Source organism: Eurypyga helias, unplaced genomic scaffold, assembly GCF_000690775.1.
Source record: "Eurypyga helias isolate BGI_N326 unplaced genomic scaffold, ASM69077v1 scaffold874, whole genome shotgun sequence".
NCBI classification, from domain to species: domain Eukaryota; kingdom Metazoa; phylum Chordata; class Aves; order Eurypygiformes; family Eurypygidae; genus Eurypyga; species Eurypyga helias.
In genome coordinates, this window is record NW_010244137.1 from 94,429 (window position 1) to 121,765 (window position 27,337).

At 43.7% G+C, this 27,337-nt stretch overlaps 1 protein-coding gene across 1 annotated transcript in view; it reads left to right on the forward strand.

Annotated features, from left to right (window-relative positions):
- The window catches only part of INADL (InaD-like (Drosophila)), a 138,459-nt gene that overhangs the window by 88,898 nt on the left and 22,224 nt on the right, over positions 1-27,337 (forward strand). The window contains exons 29-34 of the mRNA XM_010149628.1: positions 3,420-3,511; positions 12,903-12,975; positions 16,407-16,499; positions 20,973-21,044; positions 21,544-21,661; positions 22,254-22,387. Coding sequence (XP_010147930.1) covers positions 3,420-3,511; positions 12,903-12,975; positions 16,407-16,499; positions 20,973-21,044; positions 21,544-21,661; positions 22,254-22,387 — 582 coding nt within the window. The remainder of the gene's footprint in view (positions 1-3,419; positions 3,512-12,902; positions 12,976-16,406; positions 16,500-20,972; positions 21,045-21,543; positions 21,662-22,253; positions 22,388-27,337) is intronic.

Below are 27,337 nucleotides of genomic sequence, written 5' to 3' on the forward strand. Positions count from 1 at the left end.
GCTGCCTTTCCAAGAAGTTACGTAAAGAGACATTCAGAGAAGAGTTGAGGTTCATTTAGATAGGTTTATTTCTTTTTCTTAGTCAAAGCTTTGTTTTCCTCTTCTAATCTCAAATGAAAAAAGCAAAGCACAGATTGATGGGATTTGACCCCCAGAGTACGTTTTGGTTACTCTAATGTGTCACTTTATTTAATCGGAAAGGTTTAAAATGGTGTGGCTTATGAAATCCTAGATGTTCTCTTTTGTGTTTTATTTCAGTAGGATTTGTGCTTGGCTTATCGCTGTGGTGTCTGAAGCTAACGGAACATTAATTGACTTTGCAAAAGAAAGGGACCTTTTCTTTAAAAAAAAAAAAACAAAGAGAGAAAAAATAATACTGGCAGTAATAACTATGTGAGACAGGCCAAAACCTTATGGAGATATATTACTTTGATTATCCTTTCATTTTGGTGTAATTAAATAATTATAACTTACAGACCCAGCTCACAGCTAATTAAATTTTGGACTATTTGATACATCTAGTGAATAGGATTAATTTAACCAGGGTAAAGACTATAAATTTTAATCCAAGAAGTCTGCTGTTTAGAAAAATTGATGGTAATTTAACTAAGTCCAAACAATTTGTAAAGCATACAGTGAATAATTTGTGTTTGAACTTCAGAAGAATTAAGTCAACAAACTTGCTGAAAGCTTCAGGTCCAGCTTGAAGCCCGAATGCAGCCGAGCATTCGTGTTTGCCACCGGGTTTTTTAATTCACCTTTGACTGACAAAGCGTGGCCTCGGATGTTGCTTCTTGCTCTGACTTTGCGACCATGGTGGTTGTAGGCAGCACCACATTCACCCCCTGTGAACGTCAGCGCGATGCTGACTCCTCAGCCCAATCGTTTCACGCCAGCTCAGGCTCTCAGGCCTTCCTTGGTTCTCCCTTTGTACGGTAGGAGCTTGGCAGGGAAATGGTTCTCTTCCATCTTCATCAGTAGCCGAGCGTTCGGGGCTTCATTCTTGTCCTTGTTTAACTGATGAACTTGCGTGTTGTCTGACCTATGGAAAGCAAGGTGGGAGTATTGTGAAGGTGCCAGTAGGAGCCAACAGCCTGCGTGACACGGGGCTTGGCCAGGTCTTTCTTCTGTGAGCAAAAAAATCTTCCAGGAACACAAAACCAAAATCCAAGACAAACATTTTCAGTAACAAAAAGTCCTTCTATAATCACTTATAAATTGTTCCTGGGCTCCATTATTATTGTTTTAAACGGCATCGGTGTATCGAATGTGAATGTAAATATTACGTTGTAAATGAAGAGTGGGAAGAAAAAAATTGCGTTTATCGGAATGAAGCTGGCTGCTCGCTTCGGAAGGGTGTGAGAACGCCCCAGCTCCGGAGAGGTGCTTTAATCTAATCAAGATGCTTGGAGTGAGAATTGTGGCGGAGTCGAATAGCAGATTATTCTGCATGCTTGGAAGCCTCTGATGCTTGCTTGGATGGCAAGAGGCGGGACGAGCTGAACCGGGAACCTGAACCAACGTCATGACTCCAAATATATTGATTTCAACGTTTCTTTTTCTTCATCTTTAAAGTTTCACCTTCTTTTTTGGATAAAATACAAGATGCTAAATGTAGCATTGGATTCTGTGTTTATGTTTACAGTTATTCAGGTGTAGGTAAACATTATTGTTCTTCCACAGATTTTTGTTATCTTGATGCTTATTGCAGTCTGAATTGTTGAAGTTGAAGGAAGACAGCTCTGGTATCCTGCTCCCTGCTGCCTTCACCACCTTGCTGGATGTTCGCTTCAGCTTGGGTTTAAATCTGTAAATCGTCAGGGCACAACTAAGAAACTGCTCAAGAAGATTGCTCAGTGTCAGTTTTCTTGACATAGTGGGATTTTTCCCCCATCATACTCAGCTCAGCTTTTTGTTTCTTTAAATTTGTTGTGGTACTAATATCTACCTTGTGTTCTACATATGATCTTCATGGCTGTAGCTTGTGCAATGCCAGAGGTGAAGGGTGAGCATCCTCTTAGCATACCTCTGAGGGGGGCAGGCATTAACAAAGGGGAGCTGGAGCCCGAGAAACTCAGGGCACTGCGTACAGGCTGAGGTGGAGCATGGTGTTAAAACAAGCTCTGTCTGTGAAACGAATTAAATGCTTTAAATATCCCATTTTTACGCTGCAGGTTGTTTTTGTGGTACGATACTGAGTGTATTTTTGGTTGGCTTGGAAGTAGGTACTATATTCACCTTGGAGATGCTCTTTTCCTTGCTGAAGCCTCACTCTCACTGAGGATGGTACTGGCAGACAGATGCATCTTCTTTTCCTCAAACTGGGAAAGTTCCTACAGAAAGAAAAGTCCTGAAGCACATACTGTGTTAAAGCCAAGCTATTTCGCTCTGAAAACTGCAGCATCTGCTTGCAGCAGCAAAAGTGTCCAAAATAGTACTTGGTGTCTGTTGCTGTGCTTAGGTGTTTCGTCCATCACAGCAGAAGTGGTGTGGCACGTCCTTAAATTGTCCTTTGTCTCCGTGGCTGTCAGTTCTGTTTCCTTCAGCAGAACTGAGGAGTCAGCACAGTCTTAACAGCAAGTTTTCCTGAACTGCCAGTCGCCCGTAGGTAAGGTAGAGGAGCGTCTGTTTCAAAATCTGTGCTGTTGTCACGCCTATATGGTTCTTCCCAGATCAAGTTGTTTTCCATAAGTTTGGAAACAACACTTAAAATCCATTCTATGGATCTGCGAAAAAGAGTCATCTGTGGCTTAACAGTAAGACTAAATTAGCTCTGCATTAGTTTCTGGTTTATATTGGTCTAGGATAAAACTTGGAATGTTTTGCTATTACTCCAGTATTTTTTCTTTGATAAATCAGAGTCCAGGATGTTGGAAATATAATATCTTAATGTCCATTCTAAGGCTGCAATTCTGTGGTCCATCATGGAATCAGTATGAGAAACAGGATCTTCTTAAAATCAAATTAGGAGTTACCCTTTGAAAAGGAATGGTAAGAAAGCTGATGAGAAATGCCAAAATTGTTGCTGCTGAGTTGCAGACTACACCCCATCCTCTGGTAGTCGGCTGAGGGGAGGGGTGACAGCCTTGGGCAGTCCAAGGCCAAGTTGAACAGTGCCCATCTCCTATGTGCTTACCATACGGTGTCTTCCTGCAGCCCAGCTGTGCCTGGAAGAAGCTCCTAGTGCCTCAGCTCTGGTATTTCTGTCTCTACAACGCTGTACAGATAGGTGTGCTCATCAGTGCAGCGTCAATATTCCTGTGTGTAAGAACCTTGAAAGTTAATGCCATTTATATTTTGTGGACCACATTTTCTTTGAGTCTTATCTCTTTATCCTGCCGTAAACTTGGAAGTCTTGGTGGTATAAATTAAAAGAATGCATACTTCTCCACTCACATGAAAACCTTTTCTTCTGACAGATAAACAGTCAGATACTGTATGGAAGAAGTCATCAGAATGCCTCTGCAATCATTAAGACTGCCCCATCGAAGGTCAAGCTCGTTTTCATACGGTAAGAACAGTTTGCATCAAAACATTGGTTTGCACTTTAGCCTATTACTTACATATTCACGCATTTCGCCTGTTTTGCAAATGCTGAACTCAGTTCTTTTTGAAGTGAAATAGGCCTTTTCCTTGACTCTTTATCTCAGGACTGTTGAAGAGTTCTCCCTAATAATGTAAATTAAAAATAGTCTGATGTAATTGAATGCCTATTTAATGCTGGTGAGCGTTAAAAGAGGATTTAAAAGGAGAGCTAGGACTCATTTCTATGGGTGGGGAACCAAACTTTGACAAGGAGCACTGGGATGGTTTCTGTAGGAGGGAATATGCTAAAACACTGTTTCATCTGCCTAAGAATTACATGTGGGCACCTTTTCGTTTATTCCAAGCATGGAAATTTTTCCTCTCTACGTGTCAATTAAGGACACCTCCATGCATTCGCTCTGTAGTTCAGGAAGTATTACTCTTATGGCCCTGGGCGGGAGGTCTGGGAAGAAGCTGCCTCTTTCCCAGAACTCATATATGCTTTAATATATGAGAATCTCATAAATGCATCTTTTCCAGCTGTGACTTCCGTTGGGCACTTATCCCCATGCCATTCTATATTGTGGTCTTCCCCCCAGCGTGTACATCATACCTGACGGTGGTTTATATCCTTCGCTCACGCACCGCTTACCTGTGAACAGTGTAATAATCTGTGGGTGCGTGCATGTAAATGTGTACATGTACTCGCATGGCTCCGTCTAGTACAGCGTACGCAGGGGTGATGGAAGAGCAGCGCTAGTGCAGTGAAGAATGAGTTGCTGTGCTTGGCAGCACAGAGGATCTGGAGGAGATTAATGATCTTGCCTGCAGCTCCCGTGTTACTTTCCCTAGCTATTGAAAATTAAACGTCATGTACAACAACTCACTCACCACTACTTAATTGCATGTGGAGAATGTGTCTGGTGGGAAGCTTCAAAGGCAGAAACACAGCTTAGGAAACCAGAACCCAGGGCTGGGTTTAGTGCTGTCAGGCAGCACAGAGAGCGTAAGCTTCTTCTAGAGTTTTAAAAAAAAATTTCCTGTTTTTAAATGCTGCTGCAGTTGTAAACTTGTGTCTTCACACTTCCCAAGAGGACACATCTTGTCACTGCTCTTGGCTGTGTTTCTCCTCCTCTGTCCCACTCTGGTGACACCCCCCCATGCAGTGCTGTGTCCAGCTCTGGGGCCCCCAACAGCAGAAGGACACAGAGATGCTCCGAGAGCTGGACCCCCTCTGCCATGGGGACATGCTGGGAGAGTTGGGGCGTTCAGCCTGGAGAAGGGAAGGCTTCAGGGAGACCTTAGAGCCCCTTCCAGTGCCTGGGGGGCTACAAGAAAGCTGAGGGGGGACTTTTTCCAAGGGCAGGGGCTGACAGGACAAGGGGTAACGGGTTTAAACTGAAAGAGGGAGATTGAGATGGGACAGCAGGAAGGAATTCTTCCCACAGAGGGTGGGGAGGCACTGGGACAGGTTCCCAGAGAAGCTGGGGATGCCCCATCCCTGGAATTGTCCAAGGCCAGGCTGGATGAGGCTTGGAGCAACCTGGTCTGTGGAAGGTGTCCCTGCCCATGGCAGGGGGTGGAAATGGGAGGGCTTTGGGGTCCCTTCCAACCCAAACCATTCTATGATTCTAAATCAGGCTGTCTCTCTTAAGGGTGAATTTTAAGGAGAATAATCCTTTTTCATACAAACTATATTCCATGAGCTCAGTCTATCTTGGTGTTTCCCGTTCCTACACCTTAAACCACAAAACCAGTGGATGGGATTGAAAACATGAACCAAAAGACTGTGCCGGCACGGAACTCGTGTGGGGGGCAGTTTGGTAGGAAATTTTTTTGCTTGCTTTATCAACTTATTTCAGAATTATAATATAAAATGGAGGTTTTGAAACGCCCCTACTTAATGCATTGTGGTGCCAGCTGCAGTAAAAACCAGCAGCCACAGGCGTCTTGCACCTCCATCCGTCCCATGTGCGTGTGCCATGGCTCTTCCAGCAGAGAACAAGGAGTCGGCACTCCAGGTAGGTTTGCTGCCTGGCTGATTTCAGATGTGTTCCTCTGGGCCCCAGTGGTGTGGAAAGAGCAGGATACAGTTACCTTCGTGATGCTTTGAAAATGAGGAGGAGCCGCTTGCAACAGAAATACTACTTTCTTCCCCCTGAGCACCGTTACCCAGGCAACTTCTTCTAAAGGTAGAAGTCCCGTAGCATAACGTAGCCAAAACACACCCTGGAGCACACGGTGAGAGGAGGCCACAGCTCACCGTAGCAAAATAATGTGTACAGCAGCAGTTGTGAGAGAAATGGGTTTGGTCTTCATGTGCACGAAGATATTAATGTTCCAATTTCACCAGTGAAAGGCCTGAGTAGGTTAGAGTTTTCCAGAAACAAGTTGTTCTGCCGCCTAACAAGTTTCTGCAAGCCTGACTGAGCTGACCTAGGACATCAAAGCAAAACTGGTGGGACTCTTGGGCTATTACTGAGTGCCCTCTTTGATATCCTGAGGCCTTATTTTCCTCAGATGAAGGATGCTCGGCGATAAGCATGCTGCTTTTCACTTTGAAGCAGGAAACGGCATCAAGGTTTTCCTATTTCTGGTGTTTTGGTTCACGTGCAGGGCAGGGAGATATTTCCATAAACTCTTTAATCAGTTACAAAAGAAGCCCAGAAATTCCTGGGCACAGAAAGGCCTTTCTGTGAGAAGTGTAATAACTATCATTAAATAACTTGGATTTTTGTTGCCCCCAGGTTTACTTTTTCTAGGAAAAAATTAAGAATAGGAGGTGTCCTCAGCCTTTTTGACCTTTTACTGAAATCCTAATTTACCGTCTGTGCTATAAAAATCTGTTCACACTTTTTTTTATACCCAGGTAGTGTTACAATTGCATTCCCACCCTTTCCTGCAATTTTTGCTGATGAGACATAGTGCAGTAAGGGCTGTGAGAGTCATAGATGTCCCCTTGCATTTGAAGGCTTCTCGCTCTGGTTTATAAGCATCTTTCCCTCAGTTAAGTTGATGATGATTATTTAAAACAGTTGATTTTGGCCAGATTCCAAAATACAGGTCTTAACACAGCACTGTTTCCCAGTAGTCTCATTAATTACACAAGCTTGTAATAACATCTAAAAGATTTGCAGCTACAGTGTCACTTTACTTTTTTTTTTATTCAGTGTCTTGTGCTTTGTACCCTTCTGCAGTTATGAATTTGAAGGCGTTTAACCTGCTCACCCAGTTTGACAAACAAACAAACCGATTGCTCGGGCACGGCAAGATTTTCCTGAGATGAAATGGCTCGGTCCGAGTGCTTCCTGTGATTAGTGTCCAGTCGCGTTTCATCTGACCTCAAAGTCTGACAGCTGCTGCGATAACTTCCAGGCTACCGTAGCGAGTACGGGCTGGCCTTTTGATTTCTGAATATCAGAAATAAATAGTAATTTGACTGCAGCCTTCCAAGGCATATAGAGGCCTCTTGCTATGGAATCGTTACTGGAAATTAGTGGCATGTAAAGGTCTCAGTTGCCTTTTGAAATTCTTGATCTGAGTCTCCCACAACAGCAATCTGAGAAATCTTGTTTCTTGTAGGAGTCCCTGTGTCCTAGTTCCCAAAATAGAATGGGTTTTGTATCCACAGTGGGTTTTGTTCAGGCATTGTAAGTCCGTCCTTTTAAGATGCATAATAAAACAATATAATTAGATTTTACATCTGCAGTAGGAAATCCAGTTTATATCAGAATGCTCTTTTACAGTGAGAATTTTATGATTCAGCAAATTCAATGTGTTTTCCTTGCTCAATTAGCTGCCTTTAATCTCTTTTGGTGCTTCAGTGTTGGGATAATAAACAGATCAAATATAGTTTGAAGGCTTGAATCAAAGTGAATGCCACTGATTTCAAACCATCATCCCATTGTGTTCGGTTCTGTGATTCATTCTTTGGTATACCTTTATTCCTTCAAAGAAAATTGTCTTGTGCTGTGATGAAACGTGAGAAAAGCTTCAAGAATAAAGTACAGACGGATTTTGCTTATTTAAATACCATCTGTTGGCTGTCCAGAGCCGTCCTCCCACACTGCAGTCATTCGTTCTGTTATCGCTGCTTTCTGGTGATGGGGCTGTGGCTTCTCAGTGAGGCCCACAGAGCTCTTTCCTCTAACTCCTCCTCCCGTTTCGGGGTGTAATTGTAAAGACTAATCCCTTGTTATTTACGGTGACGCGCAAAGGAGACATCCTGATACTCCCAGGATGGTAAAGCGAGGGCTGGGTGGCCAGTTCTCAGTGCACCCTCCCTCGCTGTGACTTTGTCACGAGTCTTTCCTCCTCCTTCAGTGCCTCTATAGGCAGCGTGGAGTGTGGAGTCTGAAACGTTGTCGTTTAGAAATCGGTTTTGCGTTATGACAATTGGTCGTACTTTAATAGTATAAACTGGTTTTACTTGCTTTGATTGTTTAGGTTCTTTCATGTGGGAAAGCTTGAAAAATAAGCCCTTGCCAGGCACTGTGTGTGCAAGTTTGAACTTTTCCTGTTTTCTTCAGGGCTGTTTCCTCCTTGCTGTCACACACATGTGGGAACAAGTGCACGGTGGAGGAAGTTAAGTAATCTGGGCCCTTTCAACCCTTTGATGACCTAAGCTGCAGTTTATATGAACATTAATTGTTCATTTCAAATATCCGTATGGCTTTGGCTCTCACACGGTTCGGAGTGGATGGCGGGGAAATGGAGAACAAGACTGTTCTTGCTGTTAGTAGGAGATAATTTTCAAGAAGATGCACAATGCACAAAGGTCTTGCCTTGACCCAGCTGAAGCAAAAATCCAGCGTGCCTTTTCAATGTGCAACATCCCTGCAGCTTTTCTTTTCCAAAGGAACATCTAGTGGAAAACAAAGATGAGAAGATACATGATTCTGGCCTGATTTCTCTTTTTTTTAACAAATAGGATGAGGGCACTACAGGTTTTCAATAATCTGCAGGAATTTATGCCCTGGTGTCACAACCAGTGGGAGTCCTAAGGGTTACTGGGCAAGCACTGTTCAGTCACTTGCTCTCCAGATCTGTTCCAACTAAGATGGCATTCAGCTCCACACAAGCTGGGGAGGGGTGTCTTCTTCCAAGAGCTTATAGCGACAGGACAAGGGGTAATGGGTTTAAATTGAAAGTGGGGAGGTTTAGATTAGATATCAGGAAGAAGTTCTTCCCGGAGAGGGTGGGGAGGCACTGGGACAGGGTGCCCAGAGAAGCTGTGGATGCCCCATCACTGGGAGTGTCCAAGGCCAGGCTGGATGAGGCTTGGAGCAACCTGGTCTAGTGGAAGGTGTCCCTGCCCATGGCAGGGGGGTTGGAACTGGGTGGGCTTTAAGGTCCCTTCCCACCCAAACCATTCCCTGATTCTATGAAGCTGTTGGGTTTTTCTACTGATTCTTGATGGCCTTTGTATTCCCAAAAAGCATCACAACCCCTTACAAAGCTGTTGTCAAATATCTTTTTGTGCTGATGATGTGCGTAGTTGCAGATAGTTTGGCAGGAGCTTCATCTCCCTTACTTCAGACATCTAGAGGTCATTTGGACTTCTGTGATAGGTGAGTAGTTGTCAGGAGCCTCCAAAGAGCAACTCAGTCCATCCTGTCCTGAATTAGGTCATCTAGATGCTGGGATGAATTGCCCTTCTGAGTGGATCTAGTTTGGGATTTGTCTCGATTGTGCACTGATCGCAGAAGTTGGGACGCTATCTTGGGCAAGATGCTCTGCTTCAGACAGGTTACCGAAGCTCCTTCAGCGTGCTCGTTGCATGACAGCGAGATTGTAACATCGCAAACCTGGGAGACGTAAGTAAAATGGCAAACAGCAAATGTCCAGAGGAAGGCAGGGAACCTGAATTCAAGAACTAGAAGTGTGAGGTTGATGAGCAAATAAAAGCCCCTGAATTTGGCTGAGGCTGTGACCTCTGGTTATTGTCTGTAGGAAGATAACTTTCTGAATGCTGGATAGACCCTTCCAGCTGGGAGTGACGTTCCTCCCAAGTGCCAGAGACCGCTTTCTGATAAGCGCAGCACAGCGTTGCAGGGCAGCTTAGCTGAAGCCTTACGGCACACAACTTCAACTTTCCTTCAGGCTTACTTGCTGCAGCGTGGAATGAGTAATCCCCTTAGTTTTATATTTGCATATTGCTCTCTTAAGGCTTTTATTTTTGTGCCAAGTGTTTATGGTAGTTAATTATTAGTCAGTAATAACTGTATTTGTCTTTGCTTAAGCTGCACATCACCCCCTTTACCAGAGATGCAGTTGTTAGATGGAGCAAAACGTCCGAAGTTCTTCTCTTTGGTCAGTGAGGAAGGACAGGGAATGTCCAGGAGTCCCATCTAGGCTAGAAAGGAAGTAAAATGTAGTAAAGTTTTTCAGTCTAATAAAAAATCTGAAAGGGTATGAGCTTTTCTGAAGTTGGAAGGGTCTTTGCCACTTACGTATTGCTTTGATCTTGCTTCCTGTGACCCTTTGCAATGAGGGAACCTTCTTGCTTCTTCAGTATCGAGCTGTAGTTGGCGATGTTGGTCCAAGCAATAGGCACTCTAACCCCCAGCAGGTCCAATCCCCATTTTTGCCCAAAAACTCCTCCTGAGAGGTCAGAAGCAATAGAAGTGTTTGTGGGAGGAGTGATGAATTCCTTCCCTATTCAGTTTATATGTGACTGATGAAATATAATCTGCTCTCTGATGCACGAGCTCAGCGAGGAGGCGGGCTGCCATCCCAGCATCCCGTACAAACCAGTACGGGAGCTGGAACAAGAGCGGTGGATGATTGTCGCTTCCCCAGATAGCGGAGGGGGAGCGCCTGAGCCTCCCCGCCGCACGAATCGCATTGTGCGTCGCTGTGACCCTGCGAGGATGAAGCTGTGTCTTGACTGCGAAGGGTTTTGGCATTGTAACCCCAAGCGATGCTGAGCGCTGGTAGCTGAGAACAGCTTTCTCGGAGGTGGTTATGTAGCAGCTATTGGCAAACACGTTGAATGCTCATTTGCAGGCACTGTGATTGGAATATGATGTTCAGACTTCCGAGCTGTCTGCTCCAGCATCAAAAGAAAGTGATTGCTCCTTTTGGTTGTAAATAAATGCATGTTTGAGTTGAGGACACTTGTGGAAGTGGAGAGCAGAAAGAGCAATTTATTATTAGATCTGTCACTTTAAAATATGTTCCCACTTTCATTCTGCTTTGAAGTATTCTCCTTTGAAGCAGCATTAAAGTATCTAAATATGTACGAGTCCTAGCAGGGGGAGATTACAAGTTGTGACACTTTGTAGCCTTGTTTTTTTTAATTTTTGCATTTTTTTCCTAAGGAGTTACTCTAAGTGTTTTGGTTGTGGGTTTTTTTTTTGCTTGGAATAAAAATGGCCATCCATTTAAAACTGCATAAAAATGTTTGCCCAGTGATTGGAAAAAAAAAAAAAAAGACCATTTTGTGTGTACAATCTAATTTGTATAACTAATTACAGCCCACCTCATCATGCAGATCGTGAAGCTTCTGTTTAGCAATTTTTGAATTGTATTTCTTAAAGTGCATACATACCTCGTTATTTTCAAGTTTGCTCTGAATTGCGAGGTACGCCGCGTGCGTTGTAAGCCAGAGAAGCGCTGGTAGTCTTCATGCTGTGTGTGCTTCATGTAAGCTGTTGGCAGAAAAGTCGTTATGGTCAAGTAGGAATTGCTGGGACCCTTGGACACCTTACATTTGGGGGTTTGTCCTTACAGGTTAGAAAAGCAACATAATTAGATTGATGTCTCGTGAAGATAAGAGGAGGAAAAATGGTGTTGCCTAATATGCCTTACAGGGTAAAATGCACTTGGAAACTGTGAAACGCTTATGAAATTCATGGGCTTGATTCTGTGCGTTCCTCAGATTTCCTTGGCCCTGTGCACACGTGTGTCTGCATCGCGGGGCCGCTCCGGGTCTGATCTTAGCACGGTTTCTGGCTCTGGCAAGGCTTTGAACAGGGCCAAGAGGAGAGGCTGGGAGCAGGCACAAAAATGAACAGCACAGAACCGAGTCCTTTGAATTCTATCCTGTTTGGTTGAAGATAAGTAAATGAATTCACCAACCTTTGCCTGCAGGATTTATCATTTCAAATGCCTGAGACTGAATTTCCCATACGCTGCTCTGCTGAGAGCAGCCTTGTCTTTCAGTGATCATAACATCCTAGCTTCGTGTTTAACTCTTGAGGAATAAAATGAGACTTTTTTTCTTCCAGACACTTCTATAAAATGTTTTTTAAACACACACTAGTCTAATATTTTATTCCAGAAATTAAAGAGGAAAAAATTGTGCTTGTGTTTTGGTGACCTGGAAGGCAGGTAAATCAGAAATCAAGCTCGGAACACCCACTGCATGAGGTCATTTGCTTTCGTCTCAATCTCTCTATCTGCAAAGCAGCAGTCACTGGTTCCTCCTCTCTTGTTTTGGCAAGCAGCGGCTCCATGGTAGTATGAATCTTTAGCAAAATGAGGTTTGCATCATGTTCCTGGCTTCTGTTCACCCCAAAAAGAAAGAGGTTCATCAGTCCAGCTCTTGAAGCAAAATTTGAGTCTTTTTTTAATATGCCCCAGATTTGCCTTAAACAGTATCACCGAAATCTTTTGCGTGATTCAGTTTTACAGAGGCCAAAAACCCACAGATCTAATTCCACAAGCCAAATAATTTTCAGTGGCTGTTGAGGAAAAACATTAGCAAGGCGGAATGCTATTTAATATAAAAAAGACTTTTGAAAGTTAAAAAGTAATCAGATGTTGACTTAGGAATGCATTTTGTAGAGGACAAGATGCCATACATAATAAGCATCTTCAAAAAATAATGCACTTTAGGTAGGGGGGGAGTCAGTGTTCATCTGGATTTTTTTTTTCCTCCCCATATTTTGTAAAAGTTCTTCCAGGTTTTTACATTGAATCTTTTAGAAAAGACCACAGCAAATATGAACAAAAATCTGTTGTAGTAAAACAGGTATTACATTTCAGTGATGTGAATGCTAGACTGTAAACAAGCCGTTTACAAATGTAGATGCTATTAGAAGAGGCTAACGAAGTACTAGCACATCTGCTGATGTGCAGTGACCATATACTCCAACTGCCTCCCCTGATAATTCACACAAAATTAGATTTTGAAAGAATGTCATGTCAGTATGCCCCAGATGAAACTATTGTGGTCCCAAGAAGGAATGTAATCTGTTTGCTAGCCAAAAAAAAGCAAAAATGAAGTGCTTTTCTAAGCTTTAATTTCTGGTAAGAGTAAGTTACCTTTTATGCTAGTAAGAGTATTTTCTTCATGGGCAAAACCAAGCCAAAAGAAGAGTTTGGCCATTACGTTTTAGCGTGTAGCATGTTATTGTTTGTGTGTTTTCCAGAAGTGAAGATGCAGTCAATCAGATGGCCGTTACTCCGTTCCCATTACCTTCTAGCTCCCACTCTTCTATTGAGGTAAGGTTTGTGGGTTGTGGGGGGGGGTTTGTGTGTTTGTTTTGGTTTTGTTGTTAAATAGGGATTGCTAAATTGGACAGATGAATCATAATTAGCAGTGCATTATAAATTCAAGCACATTGTCTAATTAAACCCTGAATCATGGAATGTAATTAGCCACTGCTAATTATTATAAATTCATTATAAATTCATTCATTATAAATTCAAGCACATTGTATAATTAAACCCTGAATCATGGAATGCATTGGGTAGGACCTTGACCTTCCTGTCCTGTTTTCCCCTGTTTCCCTTTTATTGATCCCGTTGTTACTGAAAGGGCTGGCATGGCGTTAGTGACAAGTATTCAAAAGGTCGTTGCTGTACAGGAGGAAGAGAAGTCTCCAAATGAAAATCTTGCCCTCTCCTGTCCTGCTCCTTTGTCAGCTGGTTAGAGTAGTTGTGGTGAGGATCTTTTGCCCGGAACACGGATATCCTCCTACAGAAGAGAAACGAGCGTTTTTCTGGGGAAAGCTCCCACCGCGAAGTTCCTCTTCCCCCAGGACACCCTCCCATCAGCATCTCTAAAAAGAAAGTAGGGGTGACCAGCAACTAGCTACAGTAAAAGTGGTCACTGTGTGCACGGTTTGCGTTACACGAACCCCTAGAGACAATCCCAGCCTAACCAAGAACCCTGGACCACCACTTCGGCCTGTGCCCCAGCACCAGACTCTCATTCCTGCCCAATTTCTTCCTGGAGGAGCAGCCGAGGGCAGTTCATGCACTGAGCTCTAGTACACGGTGCTGCAGCACACAACCTTCCAATGCAAAAACTTCCTGAGCGCGGTGATCTTCCCAACGCTTTTCGCGTTGTAGTTGCCATCTCAGCCCCGCTGCGGACTGATGGCCCTCCTGTGCAACATGAATCCCCGCAGTGTCACCACGTTGTTGTCATTTTGACATCTCGATACGCCGTAACTCAGTTTTCCAGATAAAGTACATGGTTAGCCTTGCGGTTGCTTTTTAATTCTATTTCTCTTTGAGCTAATACAACTAAAGATGTTTTATAATTCGATTGGGGTTTGGTCTTGCCTTGAATCAATACATGCACGTGCGTTGGGTGCCTGGTGTTTCAGTAAGCACTGCCGTGATCCCACAGCACTGGTCCGTGCGAGCTAACGCTGGGTGAATCTCCCGTTCACACGCTTGCTTTTGCTTTCCAGATTATATTCCCACTGAAGGCTACTTCCATACAGGCGTAGCGCTGTACGGTGCAAGAGCTGCTTAGCCTTTCTTTGGATCTGAGTCGGTTTGGGGCAGTGCTTTGGCTTTTCCTCCTCCCCTCCATAAAGACAGCATGCTCCTGGTGCCGCCAGTGGATTGCAAATTACAGTTTACAGAGCCCGAGTTTGTTTTATTTTGGTTGACTCCAGTACCTGCGTTTGGTCCCAACTCGGTTTAATATTTGTGTCTTCAGGATGAACAGGAAGCGTTGTTCAGGCACATTCTCTGCTGTGGTCAAACGGCTGTGGTTAGACTCTTAACCAGCACGTGGAAGCCAAAGTGCTCAGCCTCACGTGCGGTGTTTGCCTTTAGAGGTAGATGCCTGTGGGTTGAGCTTCATGCCTCAGTGGCAAGCTCTCACTGTTTATATTGTGTCTGTTTTATAAGTAAATGCAGGTTTTTACTTCTAGCTGGTGTCTTTTCATTCCATAAAATAAATGTAAGCAAAAGCTGCTGCAGTTGTACAGAACTCGGCGTTTCTTTCCTTTGTCAGCTCTTCTGCCTTAGGTGAAGCAAACAAAACTGACTGTGCTTTGAGTCTTGGAACACCAAATAAGTAACGTTGTGTGTTACAGGCACTGCACATGAACCTTGTCAGACCACATGGAAGAGCCTGGCTAGTGTATCAGGGTGCCACAGTTACCGTGTGCTTTCTTCATCTCACCTCGTTATTACATTAAGCTGTTTTAATATGAAAAGCGATAACCCGTAAATATGCCTTAAACCAGAGTCCTGCTTCACTGTATGGAGTTGCAGGACAGGGTAAGGCTACGTTGCAGTGTAATACTGTGGGCCAGCCAGCAGAAGCATAGTGTATATTAATTGCTGCAAAATATCTGTTTTTAAAAAGTTTCATTCATCAGAAAGCCACAGAATGAGAGATTTCATTGCAGCACTGAACAGAGGCAGCCTTTGTACAACTGCAGGGGTGCTTTACGGGCTGAAGTGGTGGTTGAGACATTTGTGTAATTCTCATTGTGCACTTAAATGTAAAATGTCTAATGAAAATTCAGAAATAATTTTGGTTTTAGGACTGAAGGTCTTGAAACATGTAGTTTTTTGGACTTTGTGAAGGAGAACAGTTCCAAATTTAGATCAAAGGCTTAAATGTATCGAAACTGTTTTAAAATAAATCAAAATGATAGATCACAAATCTTTCCATATCCAGGACCTGTTGGTTGAACAAGGGCAAAAGAGGATTAAGACGTTAAGTTTTGCATGTAAACAAATTAATGATAATAGAAACTTTGAATTGTAATTTATCATTTGCTCTGGAAGATGCCATTTCTTATCTATCTTAATTGTTGCTATGGGAAGGAAATAATTTTTCTTGCAAGCATATGCTTCTTAAAGACACGCTAGTCATTATCTAGAGAAAATGCCAGAAAATCCTGATCAGACAAGCCTTTCGACTTCATACGGCACTATTTGGTTTCAAGGGGCATTTTTGTTGGGAATCTCATACAGAAAGAGGAAAACTTCATGCTGGAGAAAGTTCTGGAGCACATCTTCCTGAAAATAGTTGTGTCTTTTGGGCCGTTGGCTTCATTTGCTGGTTCTGCAGTAGCTGTCACCGAGTGCCGTTTGCAGGATGCTCACTGCGACACGCAGAAGTGCCTGAACCCTGAGCTACACTCGCCCTTCCAGTCGAGGGTTGTGCTGCACGCTGGCTTGTGCCTGCTGAGCTTTGGTGGCCATGGGCTCTAACCCGGAGAGCTTTGGCTTTACCGATTCTTCCAGGGTGGAGCACCTGGTCCTGCTGCCACCAGCCCGTTCAGACGGCAGGAAGGGACCCGCGCTTCCTTTGGCGGGCTGGGCGCGCGCAACACCCTCCCGAGAGAAGTCTGGAGGAGCCTCTTCATGCAAACCCAGCGGTTCTCACAGCTGATAGGGGTTAGTCTGGCCTTGAAAGCTGACCCTGATCTGCACCTAAGGGCTCTACCTCGTGGTACTCCGGGCTGCCCAAGTGCAGACCAAGGTCTGTCTTGCAAAACGTGTATCGCTGTATTGTCTCCTGGCATTAAGATGCTTTAATTGTGGATCTTTTTGCCTTTTCATGCTGCTACTTGTTTAGAAAACCAAAAGAAAGGGTAAACGTGTCTAATGTTTTCTTTAGCTGCTGTGGGGGATCATAGCTCTGTTTAAAAACTCTTACCAATCCTTCCTACCAGGATCGTGGTGGCACTGAACCTGCAAGCAGTGAAGAAGACCCAAGTTTGGAAGTTGTCATGAAAAGTTTGGCTGATGAGGAATCCAACAAAGCTGTAAGTGACTTCAATCAATATTTAATGACGATCAGAGCTTAGAAAATACAGGCTCACTGCCTTGATCTGTTTCCTATCCACCTTTGTGTTGGAGTATTGTGGCACTCTTTTGTCAAATAATATCCAGTACATGTAAGAGCAGAATCCAGCTTTTAGCTCTACCTACGTAGATTGTTTTTGTGAACCACGCATCCAGTATAATTTGTTAAAATACTGAGATAAGAGGTTTTGATGTAGCATTTTGGCACTCTCTTGAGTTCTTTCTCAGTTGGGGAATTGAGTTTCCAATCTTGCCAGCCATGTGTGACAAACTTCAGAAAAAAAAGTGATCTGTAAATCATATTCTTATTTACATTCATAGCTTCATAAATTCTAAGTCCAAAATGTCTATTATCATAATCTGGTCTTGCCTCCTGAATAACATAGCTATCGAGTTACTCTCAGTAATTTCTACATCAAGCCCATAACTTCTAGTTTAATGTGGTACTGCCAGCGTGCATGTAATAAATACTGAACCTCTCATTGATACAGATGGGGGGTTGTTGTTTAATGTGTCAGGGTTGTGCATTATCAGAAATCTGAAAGCCCTTCAGGGTGCAGGTTTAATCTCTTTTTTGGACTCTATGTCAAAAGTTTAAAATGGAAAACTACTAAGTATGCTGAAGAGTGACTAACCCAGAGGTACATAAAATGTGCTGAGACAGGCTTTTTGCCCAGCAGCCTGCTCCTTTTTCAAGGAGTACATTGGCTGGGACTTGCTGTGCATGCACACTCTGTGTGTGCTGTCCTCCGGTAAGGACACTTCCGGGTGGTTTTCTTCTTAGATGTCTTCTTCCTGCTCTGCCATGTCTCTTGCAGAGTGCGTCCTGGGTTTTGCAAATATGAATTGAACATACATAATCTTCTATAGCTAGTAAGTATTTAATTAAAGAGTATGAACTCCAAAGAGTTCAGAAGTGTTATATGCTACTCGAGCTCCAGAATTAACCACCCATGTCAAATGGGTTGGTTTGTGTTCCTAATGGATTACAAAAAAGGTTGAATTATTTGTATTTGGTAGCCCTGTGCAGAATCTTCCTTTGATGCACTGAAATACAAATGAATCAGGGTTTTATTGTACGTATTTAAAGGTGTAATTCACCTGGGTTTATTGCTGTTCTTGCTCAACTTGCAAAGGAACTTTTGAGGAATGACAAGGTAATATGAAAATCGCTCAAAGACAGAAGTGGATAAAAATACATAAAATGTATTGTACAAAAATGAACTTTTGGTGTAGGATATTGTGCTGTGCAGCTTTTTGAACAGTGTTAGAGGAAGCACAAACTTAAGGGGGGGGGGTTGAAATTGCAGCAATCCAGGCTGGGTGTGGAGAGATGCCACTGGAACAACAGGGAGCCCAGCACATGTGGGCAGCTTCTTCTCAACTGAAGCAAGAAAGAAGGGAACCGTGGAGTCAAAGGGTAGAAGTTACAGCGGTTTAGACCGAAAGGTGAAAAAAAGGAAAAGATAAAGCCTTGGCGGTAAGAGCTGTCCAGAACAGAGCAGTGGTGGAAAGGAAAGAGAAGGCAAAGGCAGGTATTTGTTAAAAGCCTCTAGGTGAGCAGAACATCAGTGTAGTACTTCACCTAGTTTTTCTTTCCCATTGTCCATACCCATCGCAACTGGCTGCTACAATTTGCTTTTTATCTTTGGAATTCAAAACACTTTATCCAGCAGGCCAGTAGTATTATCCCTGCTGCAGCACAACCTGTCCCGGGTCACTGGTGAGACCAGGAGGCAGCGGGTATGTCGCTTCTGGCCGCGGCGTTGCCCTGCCTTCGTTCCATGGATGTTTGCTTAGAGGTGACTTACTAGTTTTTCCGTTAGATAAAGAGGTGCTGAAAAGTTAAGGGCTAGGAGATGGAGTTAGAAAAGTATTCAAATGCCTACAGCTCCAACTGCTCATTCCATAATGCCTTCAGTTGGGCCAGCCCTTGGTTTGGAGGCATAAATGGATGAAAAATAGTGGAGAAAACCAGCTCCATAATTTCAGATATTTCTTTCAAGCAGGATTTTTAAATTACATGGCAAGAATTTCTGAGAAGCGTGTCTTGTTTTGGTAGATGCCGATGGTTGTGATCAGTCCCTTCTGACCAGAAGGCAGTGGGTTTGCAGACATCGGCATTTAGACCTTGACATGGCAGTGCGGCACCAGACAGCTTCTTGTTTTGAGGAAACGAGATTTCTCTTGCAGCCTTTTACTGACTGTTGAGGCAAAAGAAAACAGTGCCTTGTTTTTCAGAGCATGATGGGTTTTGCTAAAGCCCAGGTCATCATTGCTGCTGAAGTTCTCAGTCATATGTCAGGAGAAATCAGGAATGCAGAAGTCAACATGTAAGATCAGGTTCACTGAGTAAATAAGAAGTATGTGCTTATCAGCAAAGATCTTCCACAAGTACGTACAGCTCAAAGCACGGGCCGGATGTCTCATCAAGTGACAGCTGCAATAAAAATATAAAAAGACCCACCCAAATAACTCTCCGTTCATTTGTTGCTGATAAATTTGTCAGTCTCTCCCAAGATACTTTTTGTTGTCACTTCATCACTTTAAAAAGTATAAAGTTATATAATGCACATCATTGCAGACTTGGATGATAAGAGAGGGGAAAGAAAACAACTTGATTTCTGAACTGGAGCCAGTGGAAGTGTTAGGCAAGGTCTGCGTGCTTATTAGCTGAGGTTTGAGGTGGCCTGATGGAAGGTCGTGGTGTTCTGAAGACTGTTTCTGTAAGGTGTCGTTGGAAAAGAATTGATATGTGGGGCCTTGGGATGCTCTCGAAACCTTTAACTTCATGAAGGTGAAGACAGCTTGAGCAGTCGTGTGCTCTGAAGTACCTTGCATCGTTGGTGTCCTGGTAGAGTGTGAACATAATTCCGTGTCCAGGAGGTGGGATAATTAACCTGAGGTTTGGTGTGTGAGAATGGGTTTATTTTCCTTAAAAGTTTTGAACTTGGAAGAATAATCTGTCTTTAACACAAACAGAAAACTTGAAAGATTGGCAAAGGGGAGGGACTTGGTAAAAATGCTTTTGGATGCATTTGAGGGAATTGAGTTAACCCAGTCGGGTCGCAGGCTTATGGCAAATGCTGAGTGTACAGTGGGGTGCTCGGGGGGCTGGAAATCTTTTTATTTTGCCCAGGCATCTCTAGCATGGTCTGAGTTAAATGGAGAAGATGAGAGAGATTTAAAGGTGATGCGTGGTGCTTACTTGATGTGCAAGAGGAAGTTTCAGATTTTAGTCACGTATCAGAATGAAAAGGGGAAGTATGAAATATTTTTTTCATTGCTCATTAAAACAATCTCTCATAAAATGACAAAGCAGTCTTCCCATTTCTCCCCAGACACCTCTGATAATACGAAGAGATCACCACTTTATCTTTTTTCTTTTTATCCTTTTGGATAATAGTTCCAGTTGTATAGTTACAGCAGGCTTGGAGAAAAATGCAGAGTGGAAAAGAAGAAAAAGCCTGTGGGGTTTGGCATGATTTAACATAATAAAACTTAAGGGAACAAGGCCAGTATTTTCGAGCTTGGTGTCGTTACCTAAAATTTGATTTATATAGGGTTTTTTTAATGTATGAATTGTCATCTTAATTAAAAATTCTTTTGAGACGCAGAATCTCTCTGTTGTCTTTTGAAGCTGGTACTCAGCTTTTCCAAAAACTAGGCTGTTTATCAGGGTTTTTTAACACAAGGTAAGATAACCAAGACTGTGATCAGTGTCCGCACTTTGGCTAAGAGCTAGCAAAGGGAAGACACTGTGACTATCTGGAAGTAGGAGAGGAAAAAAATATATATATATTTAGTGTATCGCAAGGATATGAAAGAAATTAGGATCCAAGTGGAGCCCGTGAATGAAGTGCCATTGTTTGAGATATTTATAACGAGGCTGGATGATGCACTTTAAGCAGATACTTTATTTAAGTGCTGGCAGTGTGCTCAGTGCTGCTGAAGACTACCAAAAAAGGGAGGGGGGGTGACTTTGAAGTCCATCCTGCCGTGGGTACCAAAGGGTCTCAGCGCCCTGTGCACTAGAGGCTCGTCACACAAACACCTGCGTGTCACCACGCAGCGTGGGAATTGCTGTCCCAGGCACCCCAGATGATGCTCTTCCTTCTTGTTTAGACCTTACTGCTCAGGAACAACATAGACCGTGTGTGATAATCTCAAAAAAAAGCGCCCTTTCTTTACGTTGCATGCCTTCTAAACCATTCAGTGGTTTTTTAGTAGTTCCTGATATTCCCTGTATTCATACTGGTTTTTCTGCTTCTAAGTTCAGGGCTTCAGCTTTCTGTTATGGTACAAGTGCTCTTGTATGACCAAATAGCACTGTGTTTGCCTAGAATCAGCATTTTGAGTTCTGGAGGATGTTTTATCTAAGCTAATGCGACGTTTTCAATACATCTCACTTCCTTTTTTTTTTGCCTTTTTAGGATGTGAAATGTAAAGCTGACAGGCCAGCGCTGGCGGATCAGCGGGAGGTGGAGGAGCAGCTCCCGGAAAATGTATGTGTGGTTATGTTAGCTGATAAGGGGGGGTGCTGGGGGTTTGATCTAGGTGAAGATTGAGTGATTTGTGGGGGCAAGGGGTTAACTGAGGAGACAAAATAATTTTCTTGGGGGCAAACTTAAAAAAATAACTTGCTTCTCGTTAATTATGTGGAAGCAGTCACACAGGGTAATGGCAAGGATGTTCTTGGCTGTGTGAAAGTTAAAAAAAGCCCCAAAAACTCCCCCTCCCACATTATTTGTATGAGAGGACAGTTAAGAAAGCTGAAGGGTCCCTGCTTCCTACATGAGCATTTCTGGAAGCCCAGTTATCCAGTCATCCTGATTTTCCATTTATTTATGAAGAGAATGTTTTCAGTTCATCTGTGCTTATTGATGGTTTCCCTTCTGTTGATCCAGTGGATTTAGTAAGGTACAATAATCAATAACTGATGATGATGTCCACATAACGTGCCTTTCTGTGATTGATGTCTTTTGCTTCTGCTTTGCTTTTTAGGTCCTCAACCAGATCAAACAGTCCAAAACTTCAGCGAAAGTAGCAGTCAAGCTACAGGAGATACCCCTGGTGCCAGCACCTACTTACCTTTCTCCAGAGGCAGAAGTCACCAGCCGTAGTATGAACCAGTTATTTTTTCCACCAGTACAGCCTGTATTTAGTACCCTAATCCAGGATGGATCTTGCCTTTTTTCTCCAGATAACATTTGCTGAGAGTTTTTTCTCTGACCACTAAATAACCTTTTAAGTTATTTTAGAAAGTGTTTGTATTTTTCTCTCATTTTGTAATTTTTGAGAGCTTGAAGGTGTCTTTGCTTGTTTCTCTTTACTTTTATGTACAAAGATGTTGTTCCTCATTCAATTAAAATAAAACCAGAAGAAAAGGCAATCTGGAACATCCTGCCCGTTCCACAGTGCTGGGACATGGCCTTATCTTTCCTGCATGGAATAACACACCTTGCCATCATGATCTGACCTGTATAAGTTATAACTGAAGTAAATTCCTCCCAGACGTTCACTCTGAACCTTTACTCCCAGAGCTCTGGAGTTGTTCCGAGGTAGAAGGGACTCGGAGTAGTAGTTCAATTTAGATTTGTAAAGGTGTTGAGCAAAACACGAGATTAATTAGTTGCTCTCCTACGATTCCTTTGATGGTTTTCATTTTCTCATTGGCTACTGTGACTCAATTCTTTACTTTTTCATGTTCTTAGGCATCATTCCACCTCCGTTGCCTGTGGATCCAGCCACGTGTCCTATAGTTCCGGGGCAGGAGATGACTATAGAGATATCTAAGGGTCGGTCAGGTCTGGGACTCAGCATCGTCGGGGGGAAAGACACTCCGCTGGTGAGTTTGTTAAACTATTATTTACTGTCTTTGCTAAAGAATAGGAGACAAAGAAACTAATGATGCCATTAATCTGTAATTGCTCTAATAAATGGTTCAGTGCAGGTAGGAGAAACCAGCAACTACAACCGCCAATAACCAATTGATAATTCTGCCTTGTATCGGAGCAGTCGCTTTCCGTTCCTGTTGGAATGGAAAGGTTTGTGTTTCAGTAGTGCTTCTGCTGTGGTCAGGGTTTACAAATACGTGTTCTTTTTAACCATGGTGAGTTAAGGGTTTCAAGTGGTTGGACTGGAAATGAGTGTCACAGGGGTAGAGCTGCTTCAGCAAGGTTAACACCTCTGTCTTGAGAGCACAAATGCTTAGTAGCTGTTAAACAAACTGTGATTTATCTCCCTGCCAGCAACAGCCCTTGCTGAACAGAGGTAAGCCAAAGGTAATCTTTTATTGTTCTCTGTGTCTTTTTGCTTAACCTTGCTCTTGGCTATGCTGGTTTTTAAAAAATTACCTTCAGCTAAATTAAAATGTATCAGATCAAGTGTAAACTCAGCAAGTTAGTTCTGCTAAACCCTTCTCTGCGTCTGCTGTTGCTGTTTCCACTCCACTTTCCATTTAAGAGCTGCTGTGTTACAGTAGAACATAATGTCAGATGTTTTTTTTAAATGTCAAATTCGGTTCTTTCAGTAAACAAGTCTGCTGCAGCGGTGTCTTTCCTGGGTTCTCCTGAATCCCCTGCCGCAGAGACATTTTATGGCAATAGAGCTGCTCTGTTATATGCAATTGTTCCCAAACATATTGTGGCAGTGCATCATTAAGCATTGAAGAGCCCTGAGTGTCCGCAGCTACAGACAACTGTAACGTAGTAATCCCTTTCCATACTGAGGAAAAATAAGGGAAAACCCTGAATAAGTTGAAAGGAAAAAGGAAGTTTTGTTTTGCAAGGTGTGGGCTGAATCTTTTACAGCGTTAAAGCTGAAATTGGAAAGGGTTCAGCTTTTGGTCCCACTTACCCAAGTCTCCAACTGTGCAGAGTTTGGATGAACCGCAAAAAGGTCTGAGTTCGGTCGAAGGCTCAAATCAGCCGAGATGGTTTTCACCGGGTCCAGCCGTGCGCTGTGCTGTACCCAGCCCCTTCTTTCTCTGGCTCCTCAGTGCTGAGTAAATTCAAATAAGCAGCTCAGCGTTAGTCATCTCTCCGCCTTTTCATTTAACTGAAGTTTGGAAATACTACATGGCTGTCTGTCAGGCGCAATCTGGTACATGTCTTTCATGAGATTTTAATATAAATAAATGAAAATTATAAATATCTGCTTTACAGAGCAGATGAGAAAAATGCAAAGGATTTTATTCTTTGAGTAAATGGTTTTGGTTAAGTATTATACTTTCATTAGTTTATTCATTAAAGCATCCTCTGAGGAATTCGTGTTAAAAATCTATGCGCTTGGTTGCAGTAACTGGAAGTCATGAGGGGAGGGAGGTCCGACTTCCCACATTGCTGATGCTCACGTTACAGGACTTTGCAAAACGAGACCCTGTTTCTTTTCATATTTCTCAAACTGCTCATGCAAAGGCCAGAAACGTTGTTTCATAGGAAACAAGCTGCTTTACTGCGAGCACGGTCTAATCTGATGGTTTACCACGTGCGGGGACCCTCTGGGGTTCTCCATAACCCGCTTAGCCCAAGGGTGTGTGCCCACCCTTCTGAAAGCAGGTAGGCAGGGCTGTGTCTAGCTGCTGGGATCATCATCGCTCGTCTGCTTTGTACTGCTGTCTCCCCAGAATTATCTTGATGCCTTCCTTTTTTGCCATGAAGGCAGAAAACTCTCTGTTAAAGAGCTGAAATGAAGCTCACGTAGCAAATGTGGAGAGGTGAAAGAAAATACTGCTCAGGGCTGTAGAAAGTTTCTGGGTTTTGTGGACTAGAGAGGAAATACAACAAAATTAGGTACAAGGAGCTGAGTGATGTCCCTGTCTTGCTCTCCATCATCTGTTTTTAACTTGGGGATATAGATGGACATCTTTTGTACTTTAAAAAAGGCAGGACAGATTGACTTACAGCTTCACTGCTGATGTACGTGTTACGCTTTTGTGCCACGAAGTTCATCGCTCCTGCCGGTCTCGTGTGGCTGAAATTGTGTATCGAGACCCCCTGTTTTCTGCAGTGCAGAGAAGTTCAAATGAAGCTGCAATTGGCTTCAGCAGTTCGAGTTTGGTTTTTTAGCCATTTTTGAATCAGGAGTTGTGAGATGGAAGTTGGAAAGAATGGGAATGGCACCGTTCGCAGACATCTCTTCAGGCACGAAGCAGGGCTGCTCTTTCGTACTCCTGTAGTGCAGAGGTAGTTCAGAGAGAGGTGAGGTGCCCCCACAGGGGTCCTTTCCCATGGGGGGTGAGAAGAGCCGTGGCAGAACAGGGGTGGATCTGCGGCAGCGGTGCCTGCACGTGCCCCAGACAGCTGCAGGGGCTTTTGCTTTTATGTTCTCTGAGAAAACAAGGCACGAACACCCGTTTCCTCCTCCCTTTTCTACTGGAGAGTCTTTATTTCGTACCTGTGCAGGTGTGAACGTGCCTATGAAAAGACAAAGGATGTCAACCCCAGTTCCTAGGATCTCAGAAGTAATCTACTGGTACGGGGAATCGAGGGAAGCTGTGCCTGGATAGAACTTGCCCAATCTAAGAGGGCTGCGGCAAGAGTATAGGGGCCTCATCTATGTGGTATTAAAATGAACTTGATCGAAAAATGCATAACGGGGTGTTAGTAGTCAGCACTGGTAAACAACAGAGCTCACGTGTGATGGAAAGAGCTCACTTTGGAATATTTTGGACATTTCTTAAACACATGATGTACCGTCCTAGCCTGTGGAATAATAAATCTGGCAGCCTGCTAAAGGGACGCGGTGCTTCAGGATGAAATATAGAGTGCAACTTTTAAGTCGTAACCTTAGGAATCTCATCAGAAATCACCAAGCAGGGACTTGAAAAATACAGCCTGTGAGCAGGGAGGTTAATTTGCTCAGGAGGTTGGAAAGTGATGTCTTAACCCCCGCGAAATGTTTTTTGTTGAGATGATGACCATCCCATTAAACTTGCAAAACCTTTCAAATTGTGGCTGTGTGCTTAGGGGACCAGGAGAGCATCAGCTGGAAACATGTGCTTGTACAAAAGGCATGGGGAAGGAAAGATTGTCCTTGAGAGTTGTCTTCGTGTCGTTGATCTTTAGGCTGCTATAGCCCTTGAGCAGTTCTATTTCATTTTATCCTAAGGGTTGAAGTTTATTTTTTTCCTTCACTGTCTTTCCTTTCACCTCCCATGTACCCCTGAGAGAACACAACACATGGCCTCTGCTTTTAAGCAATTAAACTGCAGAGCGGAGCTGGCTGAAGTACAGGCCTTTCAATTTGTGAGAAGACGTTTTTGGTTTTGGTTGTAGTCCAGTCAAACTTGTAAAAGTAACCTCAGAGTAGGGATTAAAAAAATAAAAGCAGTGTTTTCAGAAACATCCCAAAACGAGGTTTGAGGCTCTAACTCTGCTCCCCAGGACACCGTCCTGCCCTCCTCTTGCTGATGATCTACAGATTCTTGTCAACCGTCAACCTGACAGGGTGTCATTGTCACTGGGCAGCTGCCAGTGCTCGCCCACGGGATTCATGGGCGCTGCGACCCCGGCACGCTGGGGAGGACGCTCGTGTTGGGCTGCCAGCTTCGAGCTGGGACGAGCTTACACCCGGAGTCCGGCATTCGGAGCTGGGTGTTCACGGCAGCAGGCCCGCGTTGGCATGGCCGGCTGCCCACGGCTGCATGGGCTGGGGCCGTGCGACCCGGGACGAATAAGCATCCCTGCAGGATGTGGGACTGGCAGCACCAGGTAGTCCCGTTGTTCACCATAAATCTAGGAAACGTTCCTCAGTTGTTCTGCTCTTGATTCGTTGGATTCTGCGTAAGTTGAGTCGAGGGTAATAATGTAGTTTCAAGTAAAGGGGCTTTATCCTCTCAAAGTGTTTGGCCAGAAAGTTTCTGTGAGGTTTTCTGAAACCTTCTGGGAAGAGGGCATCAAGGAATCATTGAAAAAAAGCTGCCCCAATATTTCTCCAGATGGCATGTGGGGTTAAATCACCCGAACCCCATTACCACCCCAGAGTGGGTGAGTGCTGCGATGTCTCAGCCAGTTAGCGACTTGCAACGAGCCTTTTTCTGAAAAACAGGATCATCAGTTTACAGGAATTTTATTCTTGGCAGTCCATGGACAAACCATCGCCCTAAGATACAAACATTTTCTCAGCAGGTGGGAGCACCATTTTGCTTCCAGCTAAATAACGTAGTAATGCCCGAGCTGATTACTGGGTGTTATTGACCGTGTTTGCTGCCGGGGTGATGGAGACACTCAGACATGCCGGAGGGGATTCGGGCGTTTCAAGGCCGGTGGAGACTGGTACAGGGACGTTCCTCCCCGGGGCAGAGTCAGCAAACCCTGGGAGGGGAGGAGAGTGCAGAGGCTGAGCTGGGGCTTGAAATCACAGCTAAGTACTGAAGAGCCACCTACAATATGAAAGAATAAAAGATTGCAGGCGTGGTGACCTAGGGGTGGGGGCTATTGGAGGTGGAGTAGCTAGGGGCCAGTCATTAGCTGAACCTTACATGGGAAGGAAGAAAAGAAACCTACTTCATCCTGTCTTTTTTATTAAGAACGACAACAAACTTCTTCGTAGAATTTTTATATTGAGTTATCGACTTTGAATTTGGTAAATGAACATTTTTTTACTTTTCCTTGCAGCTGACTTTAATAAAAAGCTTTTTTAAGGCAATTAACAAACTTTAAGGTACTCCATCTGTAAAATAAATTCATCCACAAAGCCAGGGAACTGGAACACTTTAGTAATGCACCAAAAACTAAGAGAACGTGCTTGCGTTCAGCTGGCACTAGTGGGTGGGAGCTGGTAACGCTGGAGCTGG